The sequence below is a fragment of the Anoplopoma fimbria genome, chromosome 17, assembly GCF_027596085.1.
Source record: "Anoplopoma fimbria isolate UVic2021 breed Golden Eagle Sablefish chromosome 17, Afim_UVic_2022, whole genome shotgun sequence".
In the NCBI taxonomy this organism is placed as follows: Eukaryota; Metazoa; Chordata; class Actinopteri; order Perciformes; family Anoplopomatidae; genus Anoplopoma; species Anoplopoma fimbria.
The window spans coordinates 13,865,374-13,882,990 of record NC_072465.1 but is presented as its reverse complement, the minus strand read 5'-3'; the positions used below and the strand labels follow the sequence as shown (position 1 = coordinate 13,882,990).

Sequence of the window (17,617 nt, the reverse complement as noted above, 5' to 3'; positions counted from 1 at the left end):
GTTTATGCATATGTGGCTGAGAGTCTTTAACGAGTCGTGCTCAGAAGGTTAAGGTGTCGGGAGAGGAGTCCCATGGTATTGATGTCAAGTAAAGCTGCTCTGTTAACGCACGTGAAGGCTGGTTACGTCCCCGGCCTCACGTTCACGTCCCCCCGACGTCAGTGCTGTTACGTAACGTCGACGCCGCGCTCCAGCTCTCAGCTCTCGCGGTGCTAATGGAAGTGTCAGAGTGTCAACAACGGGCAGCCATCGGTACGGCAGCACTGTCCGGAGCAGGGAGGGGGGAGAACACAGGCGACACCGTCGGGTGAGTCTGCTCACATTTAGGATCATCAATCGTAAAGCGTGACGTTTTGTAAAGCCAATTCAATCAATTTGGGGGAAATGTGATGTTTGCACGCGACAGTGGGTTAGTTTGGGAACACCGCTTTCTTTAGCATTAGCGTGCTAACGTTTAGCTTAGGCGGTCCACACCAAGGTAAGGCTAAGCTAAACCGAGCTAGCATTAGCATTAGCTTAGCTAGCTGTGTTGTGACTGGTAGCCACATTACAACGTTGGCTTGCTGAGGCGCATCCGGTCGACCTGTACCTGGAGATGGCTGTCTTCATGTTAGCTCCCATGTGCGATACAGTGGCGGGGCTGTCAGGGTTAGGACACACAGCCTGCTGGTGTGGTTAGCTGTTAGGTGATGCTAGCTTAAGGCCCATCTGTGAGGAAGTCAGAGCTAGCCTAGGACTTGAGTCTTGAGGTTAACCTGTCCACAGTCCGTCCCTAGGAACGAAGCCCAACGACCTCGAGTGATCTGCAGCTGCGCCTCTGACTCGGTGACATTTGGGTGACACGGTGTCTCGCGTTGACTCTGCTGCCTCGTCGTTCCCGTCAAAACGCCAATTTTCCGAAACCAAAACAAATGTTCATAACAGGCCAGCAGTCTTGGCCTGTTTCCCCCCTAACCAGTTTCCCCCAGGATGTTTCCTGTACGTTCTCGGTGACAGGTGCGCACATGCAATAAATGGCGCTAAACTGATTGTGTTTATCAGAAGGTGCATAGTAGTCATGTTATAGCACCATTGACTGAACCTGCAGGTTGATACAGTGTCCAATTAAATCACATGCATACATACACAAATAATAAACAGTGATTGTTTGAGTGTTTTCTTGTCAGCCAGTTGCTTGTGGGTTCATCATATTCCATGTTCTCAAGCCAGTATTATTTATATATATAGACATAGACATAGACAGTTAAACTATTGAAACATTCAGTAGCATTAAACCAATACCAGTAATATATTGTGTCTAAGTAACTTGAGAATCAGCTATTTGATTGCCTCCATATGCGTAAATGAGTACAGCCATTAATAAATATCTGTTTTTGTTGCTCTATTTTGCAGAACATTTGTCTGAGATGGGGGATGATCGACCCTTTGTATGCACTGCCCCTGGATGTGGGCAGGTACGATTGGAGAATGCTTTAATTCATATGCATATCTCTATAACACCCTCTTTCACTCTCTTTACATTTCACACCTCTGATCATCAAGCCCAGCAATCTGAAACAAATCTGCCTCTTTCTTATTATTACATGAGCTGCTATTTGACTTACAGCTAGCCTTGCAGTTAAAGGTGGATTCTGTGATTCCCATCCAATACACTTTTTGTCAAATTCAGCGAATATGTCCTCATGGTTTGCTGCCTGTCTGTTCTGTGTGTGCCACTGAAAAAAATCCTGGCGTGCACACACAGCCAGCATGTACAAGGAGAAAGTCAGTGGGAGCGAGTGGGTTGGTAAATCTGGTACATGCTAGAATACTGAAGGAGCACTGTCTGGAGAGGTGTATTTGTTTTGGTGTTGATAACAAATATCAACAACTTTCTTTAGAATTGCAGACTCCACCTTGAAGGTACTGTACAAATGCAAAAAGAGTAGCTAATGATAAAGCCACACCTCCCTGTGGACAATCTGCTCAGAAAGCAGGTGTTATTGTTTATCTCTCATCTATAATTAACTTATTTTAATGAATTCCTTGTAATTTGCTGGCAGCGCAGTAGGCACACTGATGCTACACCTTATATTCTTTCTTATCTTCTGTTTTATTTTTTGCAGAGATTCACAAATGAAGACCACCTGTCGGTGCACAAGCACAAGCATGAAATGACATTAAAATTTGGTCCTGCCAGAACAGACTCTGTTATCATTGCAGGTAATGTCATTACCATTTACAATAGTATTTCTTAAATGAAGCTGAGATAAAGATTTATTGAATTGTCAATGCCCTGAACACCTGTATTGATGTACTACTTGGATGTCTGGTTCGATACCCGGCTTCGGCAGTCGATGTGTCCTTGGGCAAGACACTTAACCCCAAGTTGCTCCCGAAGGCTTGCCATCGGTGTGGACTGGATGTTGCATGAATGTTAGTTAGAGTCTGATGGTGGCACCTTGCATGGTAGCCCTGTCATCAGTGTGTGAATGGGTGAATGATATGTAATATACTACTGATTGTAAGTCGCTTTGGATAAAAGCGTCTGCTAAATGACTGTACTGTAATGTCTTTTGAGAAGGAGATACTTCTGTCCTGTTACCCTCTCGACTAACATACTGGGTTTTTTTTGTTTGTTTTTTGGGTGTTTTTGCAGACCAGACACCAACGCCCACACGTTTTCTGAAGAACTGTGAAGAAGTGGGGTTATTCAATGAGCTAGCCAGCTCCTTTGAACATGAGTTTACCAAAGCACACGATGACGACCAGCGGACAAAGCATCCGGTGAGAAAAGGGATGAATGAACACATTGAATGAATGGCACACTGTTGGTTTCCTCAGGTTATTAGATAAAGGTGATATCACCATTTTATTATTTCAGATGATCTGAAAGGGTATATTCATCTTCTGCTCTCTATTCAGGCTGCACCTTTACAAACACCGTCTGAAGTAAAAGTTGAAGATGAGGGTCCTTTGCAAGTGGATTCATCCTCACCCGGAAGTCCAGATTCCTCTTCCAGCATGTCCGACAACAGCAGAGACTCAAGGGTGGGAGGCAAGGTACAATGCATTGCCACACACTGTGATTATACGTGACTAGCAAGTCACAGCCAGTTCACATTCTCCAAGTTTGGAGACGCAGACAGGAGGATCGCACGGAAGCTAAGTGATGTACTGCTGTGTGGATGCCACATTGGTTAGGATCCGCAAAGTCACACAATAACTAGCTAACTGCTCGATGGAGCAATATACCAGCAACTTCAGTGTTGAGGTAAATTACTGTTTTTGTCAATTGAGTATGGTGGCTTTTGAAGACAGCAATATAAAGGCTTTTGTTCCCTGTCAGAAAGGGCAATCTGATGGCAAGGTGGATTGGGGAAAATATTATAGAATTAACATACATTTAAACTGACTGTTTTTTTTATGATCTATTGAAAGCCACAAGACCCGATTGACAAATTGGTCATATAACCCCACCTAAAAATAACACACCAACCCTCAGTTATTTCCAAATTTAGCACAGCTAATGTTGACTCAGCTAGTGCTAGCATTCATGCATTCATAACCTTATCGATGTACTAACTTTGGTAACCTGAGTCACTGCTTTTTGCTAACGACTGAGTGGGTGCTCCCATTTGGTAAAACCTAGAAAAGGTTATAGATGGAGTCGACCTTAAAGACTTGCCGCTTGAACATCAAAAATGAGTTTCCTGTTCACGCAGAAAAAATGCATTTATGAATGGAGAATATATTTGATAATCATCGTTTGATTTGTCAACAGGAGATTCTTACAAAGCCGGTGCTAAGCTCTGCCCCTACTCCAACCATTGTGCGCCCAGGTTTTCTTCCCCTTCACCTGAGCAATGACGCACTTCACCCAACTCTGCCATCTCCAACATCTGTCATCACGCAAACGCCGCCCTCCAACAGACAGCTCAGGTAAACTACAGTGTGTTCCTGTTATTTGCATTTCTTTAGGTCTGGGGCTGTATTTAAATACATCTTAAAATTGATATACAGGGAATATGTACACAAAAATGTCAGTCTTTTGGAGTTTGTCGATATAAACTTGGTATGAAAATTTAGCACTGGATAGGTGGAAAGATTTCAGTCTTGTCATTTGTCGAATAGGGCTGAAATGATTTCTCGAGAAACTCAAATAACTTACTAAAAATGCATATTCCTTGTATGACGGCAATGTTTGCAGTGCTGCTTATCAACAGCGCAAAGATTGAAAAATCTGTGTCAATTTGTTAACAAAACAAATCAGTGTAACATCGTCGGGGGGAGAGCTAGTAAGGTTAACTGTATGCAGCCGGTGGGTAACGCAGCCTTCCTTTGCTTAATAACAATTTAACAGCCAATGTTAACGCAGGTTGCACTGAGTTATGGTGTGATCCGTTAGTACTCTATTCAGTAAAAAATGACTATTGGTTGAAGGTAAATTATCACGTTATCGTGATGAGAACAAGAAACTTGCTCCTGCTTTAGCACCTCAAGTTGTAATAAATCTTTTATTTTGTGAGCTTGCATGTTGGGTTAAATTTCTGCAACATGTTTACTCACATGCTGTTCGCCATTGGTTGTTTTTATTCAGATCATTTTGATATTGTGTTTTTGCATTATGTTTTCGAGTTGTCCATTTGTCTGTCAGTCCAACTGTATGTCCCATTCTTGTGAACATCATATCTCTGGATCGCCTGGAGGGAATTTCTTGAAATTTGGCACAAACGTCTTCTAGGACTCGAGGATGAACTGATTAGAATTTGGTGGTTAAAGGTCAAACACTTTTTTGGCCAAAACTTAAAAATGTATCTGCTAATTACAATTTCACTCAAATGTCTAATTGGATAAAATGATGCAAAGCAGAAATTCGCATTTTTGATTATGTTTTGATTTTCTTTTTCCCACCATTGTTTTTCTGGTTGAAGTCTAATTTATTTATTTCTCCACCGTCCTCTGCTTCCTGATCTAACAACGCAGGTGAAGTAGGTGTGGGTGGACGCTAACAGTTCTCTACAGCTCCATATTGCTGTGATTCTACAGATACTCCCTAAATTATGACTACTTTTAAGAGATCAAAGCAAATCCTTCTGAAGATGATACCTCGCCCACATATTCTCCAACTGCAGTTTCATTGGGACTTGAGAGGCTAGGTACAGTTAACACTTAGAGAGAGTGTCGGCCTTGGTCTCAATCTGTATTCTGTCAATGGGCACAGAATGGAGGATCAGCCATTTACAAGTATTTGATTTTGTCAACAGCTCCCCAACAAGCGCTTATCCACTGGTGAGGCTTCCTAATGGACAGACAGTCCCCCTCCTGCCCAGTCCTGTGCAGATGACCTCAGTTATATCTGTAAGTAATTTAAGTAAAACGTGAAAAAAAGATATAACAAATAATACTTTTATTATTTTCTTTAAACTTACCATATTCCATCCTCTCTCTCTCTCTCTTGTGTATTTGTTGTAATGTGTAGCTTGCAAGGCCAGCGAACTCGGTGCCTAACATCCCTGGGATTCCAGGACCTCCAGTTGGAGGAGCCAGCAGTGCGTCATCCTCCCCGTCTGGGTATAGTCTGCACTCTGAGACCAAGATGGTGAGATGATCAGTCAAATTGGCATCATTTTGAGGGCTGCACACTCTGAAAAAAAAGTCATTTATACAAACAAAATTTGCATTTGTAAAATAGCTTTTAAACTTAAAGTGTGATGTATAATGTCATTGAGTTTTTGTCACTATTTTAATAGCTCTTTAGGTGAGCTTAGAGTTAAATGACTTACACAGAGTGTTGTTTGTGTGTGTTTGTAGCGGCTTAAAGCAGCTCTTACTCATCAGGGCCCGGGAGCACAAGATGGGGCTGGCGGGGGGTCAGGATCCATCCCTGCTGTCCCCCAGCGACCGGAACAGAGCCAGCAACCCTCTCAGAACTCTGATGCACCATCACCTGCGCAACCCCAGGTAATACACATTCCACATATGCTTCTGTACAGATCCTAACAAGGATCAGATGCATAAATGCCTACATTGTACAGAGACCCTTTTTATTGACATTAATGTAAACCAATACATGAGTTCCTGAGATAATACTCAATCCATATTCTGTCTTCAGTATAAAAACACTCAACCCCCTAAAAAAAGAGTATTTGGAACATACTAATTAGATGTTGTAGGTGGACATCAGAGAGGCAGAATGTGCTGCAGCGTAAACTAACTAGAAAAGTGCACTCAGAGTGTAGATCTCCACCAGGTGTGTCTGGGGGCATGTGGGTGAGGAACAGGAAGTGCAGGGCAGGCTCTGTGTTCACCGCTTAGCATGTCAGTTGTGGAATAAAGGGGAGACGAAATGCTGTTTACATTATTACATTTGTATAATAATGTATTTAAACATTAGCATATTTATTAAATGCTTCTTGTTAGAAAAGTACAACTACCTCTGCAGGGTACTTCAGAACATAACAGAATTAGAGGCATCTGGAGGAAAAGCAAAAGTTTGAGTGCAAAAATTCTGGACATACATGTAACCTAGAAGTATTCACTTGGCGCCCCTCCTCTTTCCCAAGGTGTCCCCTGCTCAGCCAACCGGAGGCCGGCGGCGGAGGGCTTCAGAGATGGACCCTGACGAGAGGAGGGAGCGTTTCCTGGAGAGAAACCGGGCGGCCGCCTCTCGCTGCAGGCAAAAACGAAAGATATGGGTTAACTCTTTGGAGAAGAAGGCGGATGATCTTGCCAACATGAATGTGTCCCTGAGTGTGAGTCTTCCATCTCCCTCTCACTCCAGCGTTGTATCGGTAGTTTCATTATGCACACAGTTTGGTCATGTAAATCAATGATTTGGGTGCTGTATGTTTTGTGTTTCCATCAGAATGAAGTAGGCCATCTGAGGAACGAGGTGGCTCAGCTGAAGCAGCTCCTCCTGGCCCACAAGGACTGCCCGGTCACTGCTATGCAGAAGAAGGCAGCTTTCTTAGGTAACCATTGAGCCAACCAATAGAGTTGTTCCGGTACCCGTCTCGGAAATGCCTCCAATACAGCATTAAAAAGCTGGATCGGGTATCTGCGAGTACGCAAGTCTACGCATCGATATCACAATGTTATCACATCGTTTGTCAGCTCATTTATGCTACAGAGGAACAACACCAACAACACGTGTCACTCGCTAACCAAGTCTTAACAGAGATAAGAAAGACGTGAGATGGCTCCCTCGTTACATACTTCCATCACTAACTCTGGAAAAAACTTTCTCTGCATTTGAAATCGGTAATGGGAGTAGATAACAAGTGAGCCATCTCGCTTCTTCCTCATCTCAATTGAGGATTGCACATGCACCTGCGCAGTACTAATCGGGCAGGTGATAGATTGTAACGTTATCCAGAGCTAGCAAAAAATCTGCAATGTGGTAATATTTTACACTGAAAAATCTGGAACATTACTAGAAAATAAAATAGCAGTTTAATGGCAATCATTCTCTTTATGTATTTGTTCATGTTTTACAAAGGTTTTAATCTGAGCCAGGCCATACAACAATGATTGCAATATATATTTACACACACACATGCAAAATTTTGTTTTAACCCACTGGTATCGGATCAGTACTCAAGTTAAATATCGGAAACTGTAGCAGGAAGGAAAAAAATGTTTTATGACATCTCCACTGACCAACGAGCTTCCTGCACTGTTTCAATTCTTTTGTCAGAACCCATCTATCATCTCATCCATCTAATGAGTTATTTTAACTCGCTCACCTCTTTAAGGGTGAATGTTTCTTCTCTTTGTCTCTAGCTACAGGAGGAGAGGAAACCTCCAGAGACACTTCCAGTGAACCCATAGGCTCCCCAGCGGCCGTTATACAGCACGGGCCGTCACCACCCGCCTCGGTCGGCAGTCCGGGGGCAACCATCAACGGGCTGAGCGTCCGCGCCGCAGAGGCCGTCGCTATGTCGGTTTTGGCAGGCATGGGATCGGGCCAGCCAGGAGGGGTTGTCATGACGACGCAGTCACAGTCAGCCCTTAGATGATGTGCTGACGCAGGTAGCCAGTATAAACTCAAGTGGCATTTGGTGGCCGGACTGGTGCAAAGCGTTTGAAAAGAGGGACCTGCCCTCAAACCACACCCCAGACTAAGATACTCTCATCCCCTCACAGCCAGTGATAATCACACAAAGACACGGCGCAGTGCCTCCGTCAACGCTCCAGTCCCACCTGTTCTGAGACGCCTTGCCACTTACCGTTTGTACATATGTTAACACGTCGGACACTCACTCTGCAGGGTTTGGGGTCATTTCTTGTTCAGTCGTGACATTTGGAAAAAGTTTTAGATTGGGATGAAAATGATGACTAAACACTTTTTACGTGAAGTTCGTCAGTTTATTTTCATTTCACTTTCAACATCAGTCCCTCACGCTGGCTGTGATGAGGTTGTTTTATTTCCAGGCTGACAGTTTTACTTGTATTTTTCATTTGTATGAAAAGATTTTTATGCCTGATTCTGGTCGTCGACATAATGTTTGCTGATGCAGTGGAAGTACGGTGAGAGATTGGCTGGCTGATTTCACTAAATGGCAGCCTGGAATGTTTTTTGTTTTGTTTTGTTTTTTATGTTGACTTTTCAACCTGTCCGTTTTTCTGTTCTGTGTTTCCCTTTTGAGTTGATTCTCCTTCAACACACATAACGGTTTTGTCAGCCGAGTGCATAACAAACCAAATTATCGATGTGTACACAGTTTACCCTGTGAGTGTGTGCCTGACTTTTTTACCATCAGTTTTAACCCATTTGGAATGGATGTCATTACATTAGTCTTGTAAGTATCAAACCCTATTGACTGCATGGATTACTCAAGGCTCAAGAATACCACTGTTTGATTGTGCTTCATCATACTATCACGTTTTATTGATCTGCTTTTCTTCTGTTTTAAAACATGAAATTACCGATGCAAAAATGTTCCTTGTTATTTAAGGATTCCATCCTCAGTCCTAATGTGACACTGTAGAAATGGTTAGCTTTAGAAGGCCTTTAAACAATAATCAAACGTATACATACACACATAACCGATTTTAAATCACTTACCTTGGCATTTCAGTTGAGGAAAATAGTAGTGCAATATATTTTTCTATTGAATATCAATGTTCTTGCATTTATTTGTAGTGTGTAGCCCAGCCGCTTAGAGGGGTTTGGTCTATATAAGTTGAAAGCTCAAGTTATGAGGTGAGCAGAAAAAATGAGATGAAAATATTCTCGAATGGATGAAATAGGTGATTAGTGCACACCAGTAGAGAAGGTGCTTTCCAACATTTGAAAAGCCGTCTTGTACCATGAAGTATATCCAAATAGTTGTGCGAGGTGCTTCTTTTGAAATTCAAGTTTTAAAATGCAAATTTTATACCGCCGTGTACTTCCAAGACTATCATGTTTTATTTCCCCTTGTCACTCTGTGTCTATGTTTTATTTTTAATAACATGTCATTGTTTTGACAGATGCTTATTTTTCTCTGAGGGCATGTCATGCTTTTTTCCATCATGTGATTGTGTCTTTTATGTGTAAACGCAGGTTGACCCACATAATAAAATGTCTCTGATATCTGTATGGAGAGTTTGTCAAATACTCAGGCATCAAGATGGAAAAAAAATACTTGTGTATAGTCTCAACTAATGAATAAGTTGTCTCGGGCAAATAATAAAATAAATTAATGAAAAAAAACCTCATCAGCATCTTTCCACCTATCTCCACTTTGTGTGTCTCGCGTATCAGCATCACACTAATGTCACAGAGCTGTGGATCTGTTTCATGGGACCATAGTTTATTTTATCAGTTAGACTTGTATTTACCCTGTTATGACATGTCAAAATGCCTAATATAATCCATACATACAAAGAAAACCAAACAAATAAGTTCAGAAATTAAGTTATGTGTAATAAAATGGAATGACAGAGGGAAAAAGTTTTGAACACGCTTACTGAAATGTATTTAATACTTGGTACAAAAGCCTTTGTTGGTAATGACGCCTCCTGTATGGAGAAACTAGTCGCATGCATTGCTCAGGTGTGATTTTGGCCCATTCTTCCACACAAACAGTCTTCAAATCTTGAAGGTTCCGTATGAACTCTGATCTTTAGTTCTTTCCATAGATTTTCTATTGGATTCAAGTCAGGTGATTGGCTGGGCGTGTTCAATACTTATTTTACCCGCTGTATATTTGTGTATATATATATATGTGTGTGTGTATAAATGTGTATATATATTTGTGTAATAACCAATAACCAACAATGTAGCATCTGTATGCCTGTAGAAACAGATTGTTGGTGATAAAACTTTTGTTTCACCTTGTACAAATTCAACACAGAAATTTTAAGAATCTTACACTTGAACTTAATATTATTCATCCAGATTGTTAGAAGAGTCATTTTTAGATAATTTAAATTACATTCAGGACTAGATGGGTTTTTTTCCACACTGTGGACATTTTTGGGAAAATCGGATGAGCCGATTGACTCCGGTGTAATGGAAATGAATAAGAAGCACAAACTGGGGCTAGTTCCCACCTGAGGGGAGGCTGGCAGGTGAGTTGGATCCGGAGGAATGCTGTAAAAACACAACAGCAGAGGGAGCAGAGAGCCTGCTTCATCCCACCGTCCAGCCCGGGTCACGTGACTGACAGACTCCTCTGGCGAGTTGTTCCCATCTCCCACAGTCATGGCGGTGTCGGGGAGTCGCGGAGATGGAGTAAACACCACCACCACCACCACTACTGCATCCTGATTTTGCTGGTCATAGTTTTCATGCTGGACCGTACTTGCCGTCATCCGAGATATAACGAACGTCCCGCAGGCCGCTGTGCTTCCGATGATGACCGACCGCGGCGTTGATCTGTCGGCTCTGCCTAAAGAGGTCAGGGACCAGCTGGCGGAGTTGGACCTGGAGCTATCCGAAGGTGAGGTTTCCACACAGCGGGTTTAAATAGTTACATATTCCGCAGTAATCAGTGCAAACGGAAGTTTAAGTGTAGATCTCGAGCTTGTTTACGTGCACCAGCCACAAACAGTCGTCCCGTGTCAGCTGAGTGAGACTCGGTGCTGCTGCAGTGGATCCGGGCACGACTACAACAAATGATTAAAAATAAAACACACTGACCTCCTTTTTTCAAGCTGTCATTTCTCCATCAACTATCTTTGTTGCTTTTATTGTTCTGAAGGCATTTATTTGAATAGATTGCTACACAATATGAATATATGTGTGTTTGTGTTAGTGATATATAATGTTTAAAGCTTTCACCGCTCCATGTTCTTGTTTTGATCCACATTATCTGCCTACATATATGTCATACATTGCTCATCCTCACAGCTATATACGCATATACACTCCTGTTGGAGAAAATGGGTCAACTTTGTCTACCCAGAGGCTCTCTCTCTCTCTCTCTCTCTCTGTGTGTGTGTGTGTGTGTGTGTGTGTGTGTGTGTGTGTGTGTGTGTGTGTGTGTGTGTGTGTGTGTGTGTGTGTGTGTGTGTGTGTGTGCATGTGCAGCCTCAGACATTGGTGGACACTAAATTATGCTGTGGCCCCTCCAACACTCAGCTGCTCTCAGAGCCTGAACCCTGAAACTGCAGCAGATATAGGAGGGTTATTTGTTTAAGAGTGACTGTGGGAAATGGGAATATGGCTGTTATGCAAGTCTCCTCCTCACACTGTGAATCACAGTGCAGCAGCTTGATTGGTGCTGTGCAGCTCTCAGGTGCCCCGGGGGTGGATGAGTAATGTTGTGTTTCTCATGGAGAGCCAAGCAGGAGGATGTATGGCCCACTAATGATGCCTGAGTCTCCTCTCTATGGACACTTGCTGATACCTGGAATTGTCCTGCCTGTTCAGAAGAACAGGTGAAAAGAAAAACTGAGGTGGAAGCCATCATTACTGTGCACTTTTTCAACTAATCCTATTCATTTTTGTTATAGTAACATAGTCAGTGTTGAGAACAATATCTCTCATTCATCAAAATGAATATATATATAAATAATATATATTTTTGGGCATGTGTTTGAGGACTTAAATAGACAATCTAGCTGGCAGTCTTTCCGCACAACCGGCTGTGGATCTCAATGATTTTCCAGTCCCTTGTTCCACTTTATTAATCTTAAAGTTCAACCAAGCTGAGGCCTTTTGTGTATTTGGTGTTTATAGACTAATTTATTGAATAGCTGCTTGTTGTCTGTAGGTATCAGTTTAGCTAGACAGAATGTCATTCATTATACAGAGTGGGGCCCTGCTTTGCTTTGACCTGAGCTGCTGTAGAGTTCAATGTGTGTTCTGGTTAATAATAGACACCAATTAACTATGTGATAACGAGGCTGGATAATGGAGGAGGGGATGTTCACCCGGTGTTCAGCTGACTTAACATGGGTGAGAGGCTGTAATCAAGTGAACAATATGTACTGGAATACATTATTGTATATTGATAGCAACAGGATTTGTTAGCCGGGTTTAGTAACAGCTTCATCAACCTGGTGTGGGTTATGTTTTAAAACTGTGGTGTGATTGCAAAAGCTCTTGTTTTGTCAGCTTTAACTGTACTTTCTGTAAGTGCCATAGTGTGTAAACAGTGAGGTTTTGATTGTGAAACAGTCTGCGTGAGTCCCATATATCTCAAGTCTTGTGAGCAAAATTTGAATTAAATCTATTGTAAAAGTGTAGATAAATAGACATGGTTAGAAAAAAAAACCTCTGGAGTATTTTTAATATCTAAAAATGAAAGAAGTAGAAACTTCTTGTCAGTTAAAGATACTTTTAAAATACTGTTAGCTAATATCATTGTTCATCAATATCAATATTTGAACTTTACTAAATTCACTTTGTAGAAAACATTCGTTATTCGATATTAGAGCTGAGGCCTTTTGACTATTTTCATTTTCAGTGAATTATTCCTGAATAGAATTTAAAAAAATGACCAGTTGAAGGTCAAAGTCAAAAACGTATCGTCTTCAAATTGCTTGTCCCATTAACACTCAAATTATATTGCGTTTACAGTGATATAAAACAGAGATTAATACTTAATTTATAAAAATTTAGGACGGTTAGTTTTCTGTTGATCGATCTATCGTTTCAACACTACTGGTTATTTTTGCATATAAAAAAATAAATAAGAAACCTTTTGTCAAATCCAACTCAAGTCTGGAAGTAATCATTAGAATTATTATTTTCATTGTCGATAGATCTACAAATTATATTATTCATTAATTGATTAGTTGTTTGGTCTATAAATTGTCAGAAAAATCAGTGTTTCTGAAAGCACAAGTTGACTTCCTCAAATGTCTGGGTTTGTCCACAACTCAAAAATATTCGGTTTACTGTCGTAGAGGAGTGAAGAAACCAGGAAATATTCATATTTAAAAGCTAGAATCAGATATATTTGAAATGTATATGTCCATCAGATCTCAAGGTTATATAATTGGCTAGATTTAAGATTGAGTTCATGAAGTCATGTGACTTGAGCCCCTTCCTCTTCTAGTTACAGACTTTTTTTTGCAGTGTAGCAGCTTGGAGACAACTGCTGCTTTGCTCCGGTCAGATGGTCTGACTGGAGCAGTCAAAGTCAGTACAGTGAGAGCCACCTGTGATGGTCTTTAGTGTTTTGAGTGTGGTAAAGTGACACACCCAGAGCGACTTCCCTTCTTCTGATGGCTCCATCATGTGTAACTTTAGATCAGAGACGACTCTTTTGCTAATAAAAAGGCCTGGTGCTATCCAGATGCCCTGCTCCTGTACCCGCGTCTCCTATCCCAATTAAGTGCGTTAGCCGTCTGCTCAACGCTGACGGGACGAGGCGAGCAGCAGCTGGTCGCTCCAAAGAGTCTGAAACCTTCTCATGGATATCTTTTACATGGCAACAATCACCCCATTGTTGTCTTGATGCATGGGACTCCCCTAGCAACAAACTGAGGAAAATATGCATCAGCAGTTTTTTTCACAGCAATAGTTGCTGGCTGCAATGTGTGTGTGTGTGTGTGTGTGTGTGTGTGTGTGTGTGTGTGTGTGTGTGTGTGTGTGTGTGTGTGTGTGTGTGTGTGTGTGTGTGTGTGTGTGTGTGTGTGTGTGTGTGTGTGTGTGTGTGTGTGTGCATGTGTGTTAGTATGTGCATTTGTGTGTGTATGTGAGAGAGAGAGAGAGAGAGAGAGAGAGAGAGAGAGAGAGAGAGAGAGAGAGAGAGAGAGAGCAACTCCACCTACTTTAACCTCTGTGACTGTAAATACACAAAGAAAGCCATTGTGGGGATCAAAGACTTGGTGATTGAGCCGGACTGGAATTTGGAGCACTGAACGACAACTGTTTAAGATGCTCATCTTGGGAGTGTGTGGGCATCACAGTGTCTGCAGCTCCTGTATTCATGTTGAGTGTGTGTGACAACGAACAGAGATGATTTGCTTTGTACAGATGCTGTTCACAGAAGACAACAGGCAGTGCGTGGCATCATTCACGCGTCTGTCATCAAGTAGCGAAGTTTGCATTAAATATATGGTCAGATTGGTAATCTTGTTAACTTAGTCAGATATGAACTGGTTTGAATCATGATCTTGCATATTTTGGACTGTATTTTATTCTGGCAAGTCTGCTTGTGTTTAACATAAGTCTGGCATTTTTTGTTAAATGAAAAAAAGTGTCTTGTAAATGTAAGGTAGCCGCTACATTGACCAACCACAGACATGCATGCACATTCCTGGTAGATTACTTTACTTTCTACTGTTTATCTCACAATCATTGTGAGGATAGATAAAAAAGTTGCCGCTGCAATAATTTAACCAACCTAAACCTACCCATCAATACTTTTCCACCACCGGCGCTAAGACTGAGAGTCTGCAGACGTGCTAGCAGCTCAGTGAGGCTTTATTTAGGCACATTGGTGCTTTTGTGCAAGTCTAAATGTTTACCATGTTCACCTTTGTATAGTGTGTTGGCACGCTCACATTTGCTGATTAGCAGTAAACTCAAAGTAGAGTGGAGGCTGATGGGAATGTCAATAAATTGTAGCGTTAGAGAGAAAGCCAGAGTTATTACAATTCATTCTGATGGGAACATGAATGACTGTTCCAAATTTCATGGCATCCATCCAGTAGTCGTCGACAGAAAGACTGGCATTGCTGTCTCTAGAGCTGTGCCGCTAGCATGGCTCAAACATATGTGTGTCAAAATGTAGATGTCATATCGGCACTAGTATTGATACTTTACTATACACAGCCCTACTCATAACCTATGGTATCTGCACCGTCCCTATAAATGACTTACAAATGGATCACATGTCCAGTAGAGCAGACAGTTCTGCACAGATTGCACAGCTACATGTAGTCATTTTATGTTCTCTGCCCAGGCTGATAAGTGGATGTGTGGATTTTCTCGTGACAAGCCTCCATCCCGTCGCCTGTCTGCGATGCTGCTGCTGCTGTTGAGAGGCAGGTTTTCATCTCAGCAGCCTGTTCCACACCGAGAGAGTGATAGAGGGAAAGAGAGAGAGAGAGAGAGAGAGAGACGAGAGATTACGGTCCTGCCTGCGTTTCTCAATCTAGGTCACAGAGCATCAGGGGGCAACACGCCTGGCTCACTTAGCCTGTGAGTCACACTGGGCCAGGACTGCTGCCGGGGATCTCTCTCTCTCTCCCACCCACCCTGACACCACCACTGCCTTCTCTCTATCTGTCAGGCTGCCGTTGTTCAATGCTTTACTTATTGACTGACAACAATTCCACTAAAGGACCAAAATCAACAATACATTTTGACCGTCTTTCAATGTATTTCAGCTTCTCAGCCTCATCTGTGGCAAACTATATATATATATATATATATATATATATATATATATATATATATTTTTTTTTAGCTTTGGATTAATATACATACATATACACATAATACATGTATTTATGGAAGCTGGATGATGTGGGATTATAGATTGTGTGGTATTCAAGGGCTGAAAAGATAAATTGATTTATCAATTTGTCAATCAACACAAAAACAAAATCGGAAACCAGTTTGATAAATTTGAGGATTATATGCTTTTCTTTGTCATTGTAAACTGAATAGTGTGATGCTGGGGTGATGCATTTTTGTAGGCCAACCTGGAAGTTAGCATCGCACTGGTTCACTCGACAAAAAGCCCATGGGTAGCTAGTAACAATGTTTGGCATGATGACCTTTAGCAGTCTCATTTAGCCACTTGTTAGCAACTGCCTTTTGTAAGACACATTTAAACTTCAAAATTCCCCTGTGGGATATTTACCAAAATATTTTATGTCTTGGAAGAAAACTAACTAATTTCAGGGTTCAATGACAAATTTTTGCAGCTCTCTAGATCTTTGCATTTGGAAGACTCCAAATATAATATATTACAATGAGTACTTTTCACTGTTTTAGGAAAAATAATACATTTCAGATAATTAGCATCAAGATGAATCAATAATGACAGTAATTGTCGGTTGCAACCGTATCGGGAAATAAACTGCTGTCCATCATGACAAAGGAACATACCAGCCAGGAAACATGTGGCCGACTGATGCTTTTTTTTAAGGTTTTTGGAAAACAGTGGAGGTCTATGTCACAGAGGAATAAGATATATCATTTGATGGATACACACACAAGACTTGTTAGTAGGATCAGTTCATTCCTGGTTTTGATGTATTCATGGGATTAGTTGGTAATAAGAAAAATATAAAATATCACCAAATGTCTCCTTTAGGGCTGGAAAATACTGTTTATGTGTGTGCACATATGTGTCTCCAAGCTTACGCAAGCAGTTATTCACGCATGTGTGTGCGCACAGCATTGACAGGGACAGGAAGGAAGCTGATTTAGCCTATCTATTTAAAAGCTCATTAACTGTTGCAGAGGAGATGTACTCTGATCTCCAGCCTGCGCTTCAGGCCGCAGACTTGACCACAAAAAAGGGACACTTGTGCCGTCCATGTGACACAGACACACAACAGCAGGATTCCAGTTTTTATTTTGTGTTTTTGGAAATCAAGTACGAGTATTATATAACACCCCATGTGTCTAATTTCAATGTGCACACAGACCCACACACACACGAACACTGGGGATGCATTGAAGCCTTGTGTACAAAAAAGACTGAATAATTTAGATGGGACTCGAGCGCACACCTCCGCAAAGACACGCACTGTCAGGTCGGTATCTAAATCACCTCACTTTCAAGTTCACAGTGCAGGTGGGCTCTCAACCTCTTCTGGCTTTAAAGCTGTGCTTCACTAAACATTTTGGTAATTCGCACCAACCCTCCTCTGATCTGTTTGTTTTATGCAGCTTCTTGCTAAAATAAACTGAAATAAATGACAGTGGTTGAGGGAGAAGAGTGAGTAGCAGTGAGGTCACTGTTTTAACTGAATTATTAAAACATGCCAAATGGATGTAGCTGCAGTCAGACTTCATGAAACACGTGCTTCAGGCTCTGCACAACATGAGTCTGCTGCCATTTAATCCAGTTGTGTAAATCAACAAGAATCGCAAGTAATGACTATTTCAGTTGCAAGTGCTTTAATATTCCGATAAGTCATATAATCGGTCTGAAACAATACGTCGATGACCAAAAATAAATCACAAACTATTTTTATAATCCTTTTATCAAATAAAAATTTACTGGTTCCAGCT

At 41.5% G+C, this 17,617-nt stretch overlaps 2 protein-coding genes across 4 annotated transcripts in view; both read left to right on the top strand.

The window, feature by feature from the left end:
• The first annotated feature begins 95 nt into the window (after positions 1 to 95).
• atf7b (activating transcription factor 7b) lies at positions 96 to 9,673 on the top strand. Of its 3 annotated transcripts, none has more exons than XM_054616467.1 (12): positions 96 to 307; positions 1,393 to 1,454; positions 2,106 to 2,202; positions 2,639 to 2,766; positions 2,905 to 3,042; positions 3,764 to 3,921; positions 5,247 to 5,340; positions 5,462 to 5,581; positions 5,821 to 5,943; positions 6,546 to 6,734; positions 6,848 to 6,953; positions 7,765 to 9,673. In XM_054616467.1, exons 2-12 carry the CDS (start codon positions 1,407 to 1,409, stop codon positions 7,998 to 8,000), a joined length of 1,437 nt encoding a protein of 478 aa, XP_054472442.1. In that variant the 5' UTR covers positions 96 to 307; positions 1,393 to 1,406; the 3' UTR covers positions 8,001 to 9,673. The 3 variants fall into 3 exon arrangements, with proteins under 3 accessions (XP_054472442.1, XP_054472441.1, XP_054472443.1); XM_054616466.1 differs by having other exon boundaries at positions 5,794 to 5,943; XM_054616468.1 differs by having other exon boundaries at positions 5,794 to 5,943; positions 7,737 to 7,857.
• An 867-nt stretch (positions 9,674 to 10,540) lies between these two features.
• Positions 10,541 to 17,617, top strand: part of dip2bb (disco-interacting protein 2 homolog Bb) — a 38,311-nt gene continuing 31,234 nt past the window's right edge. The window contains exon 1 of the mRNA XM_054616338.1: positions 10,541 to 10,910. Within this exon, the coding sequence (XP_054472313.1) occupies positions 10,823 to 10,910 (88 nt within the window). The 5' untranslated portion in view covers positions 10,541 to 10,822. The remainder of the gene's footprint in view (positions 10,911 to 17,617) is intronic.

Excerpts from the sequence above, each read along its gene's own strand:
- atf7b (XM_054616466.1), top strand. The coding sequence starts at position 1,407 with ATGGGGGATGATCGACCCTTTGTATGCACTGCCCCTGGATGTGGGCAG. Across the intron at positions 5,582-5,793 it reads TGCACTCTGAGACCAAGATG|CGGCTTAAAGCAGCTCTTAC; the intron begins GTGAGATGATCA and ends GTGTGTTTGTAG. Across the intron at positions 6,735-6,847 it reads ACATGAATGTGTCCCTGAGT|AATGAAGTAGGCCATCTGAG; the intron begins GTGAGTCTTCCA and ends TGTTTCCATCAG.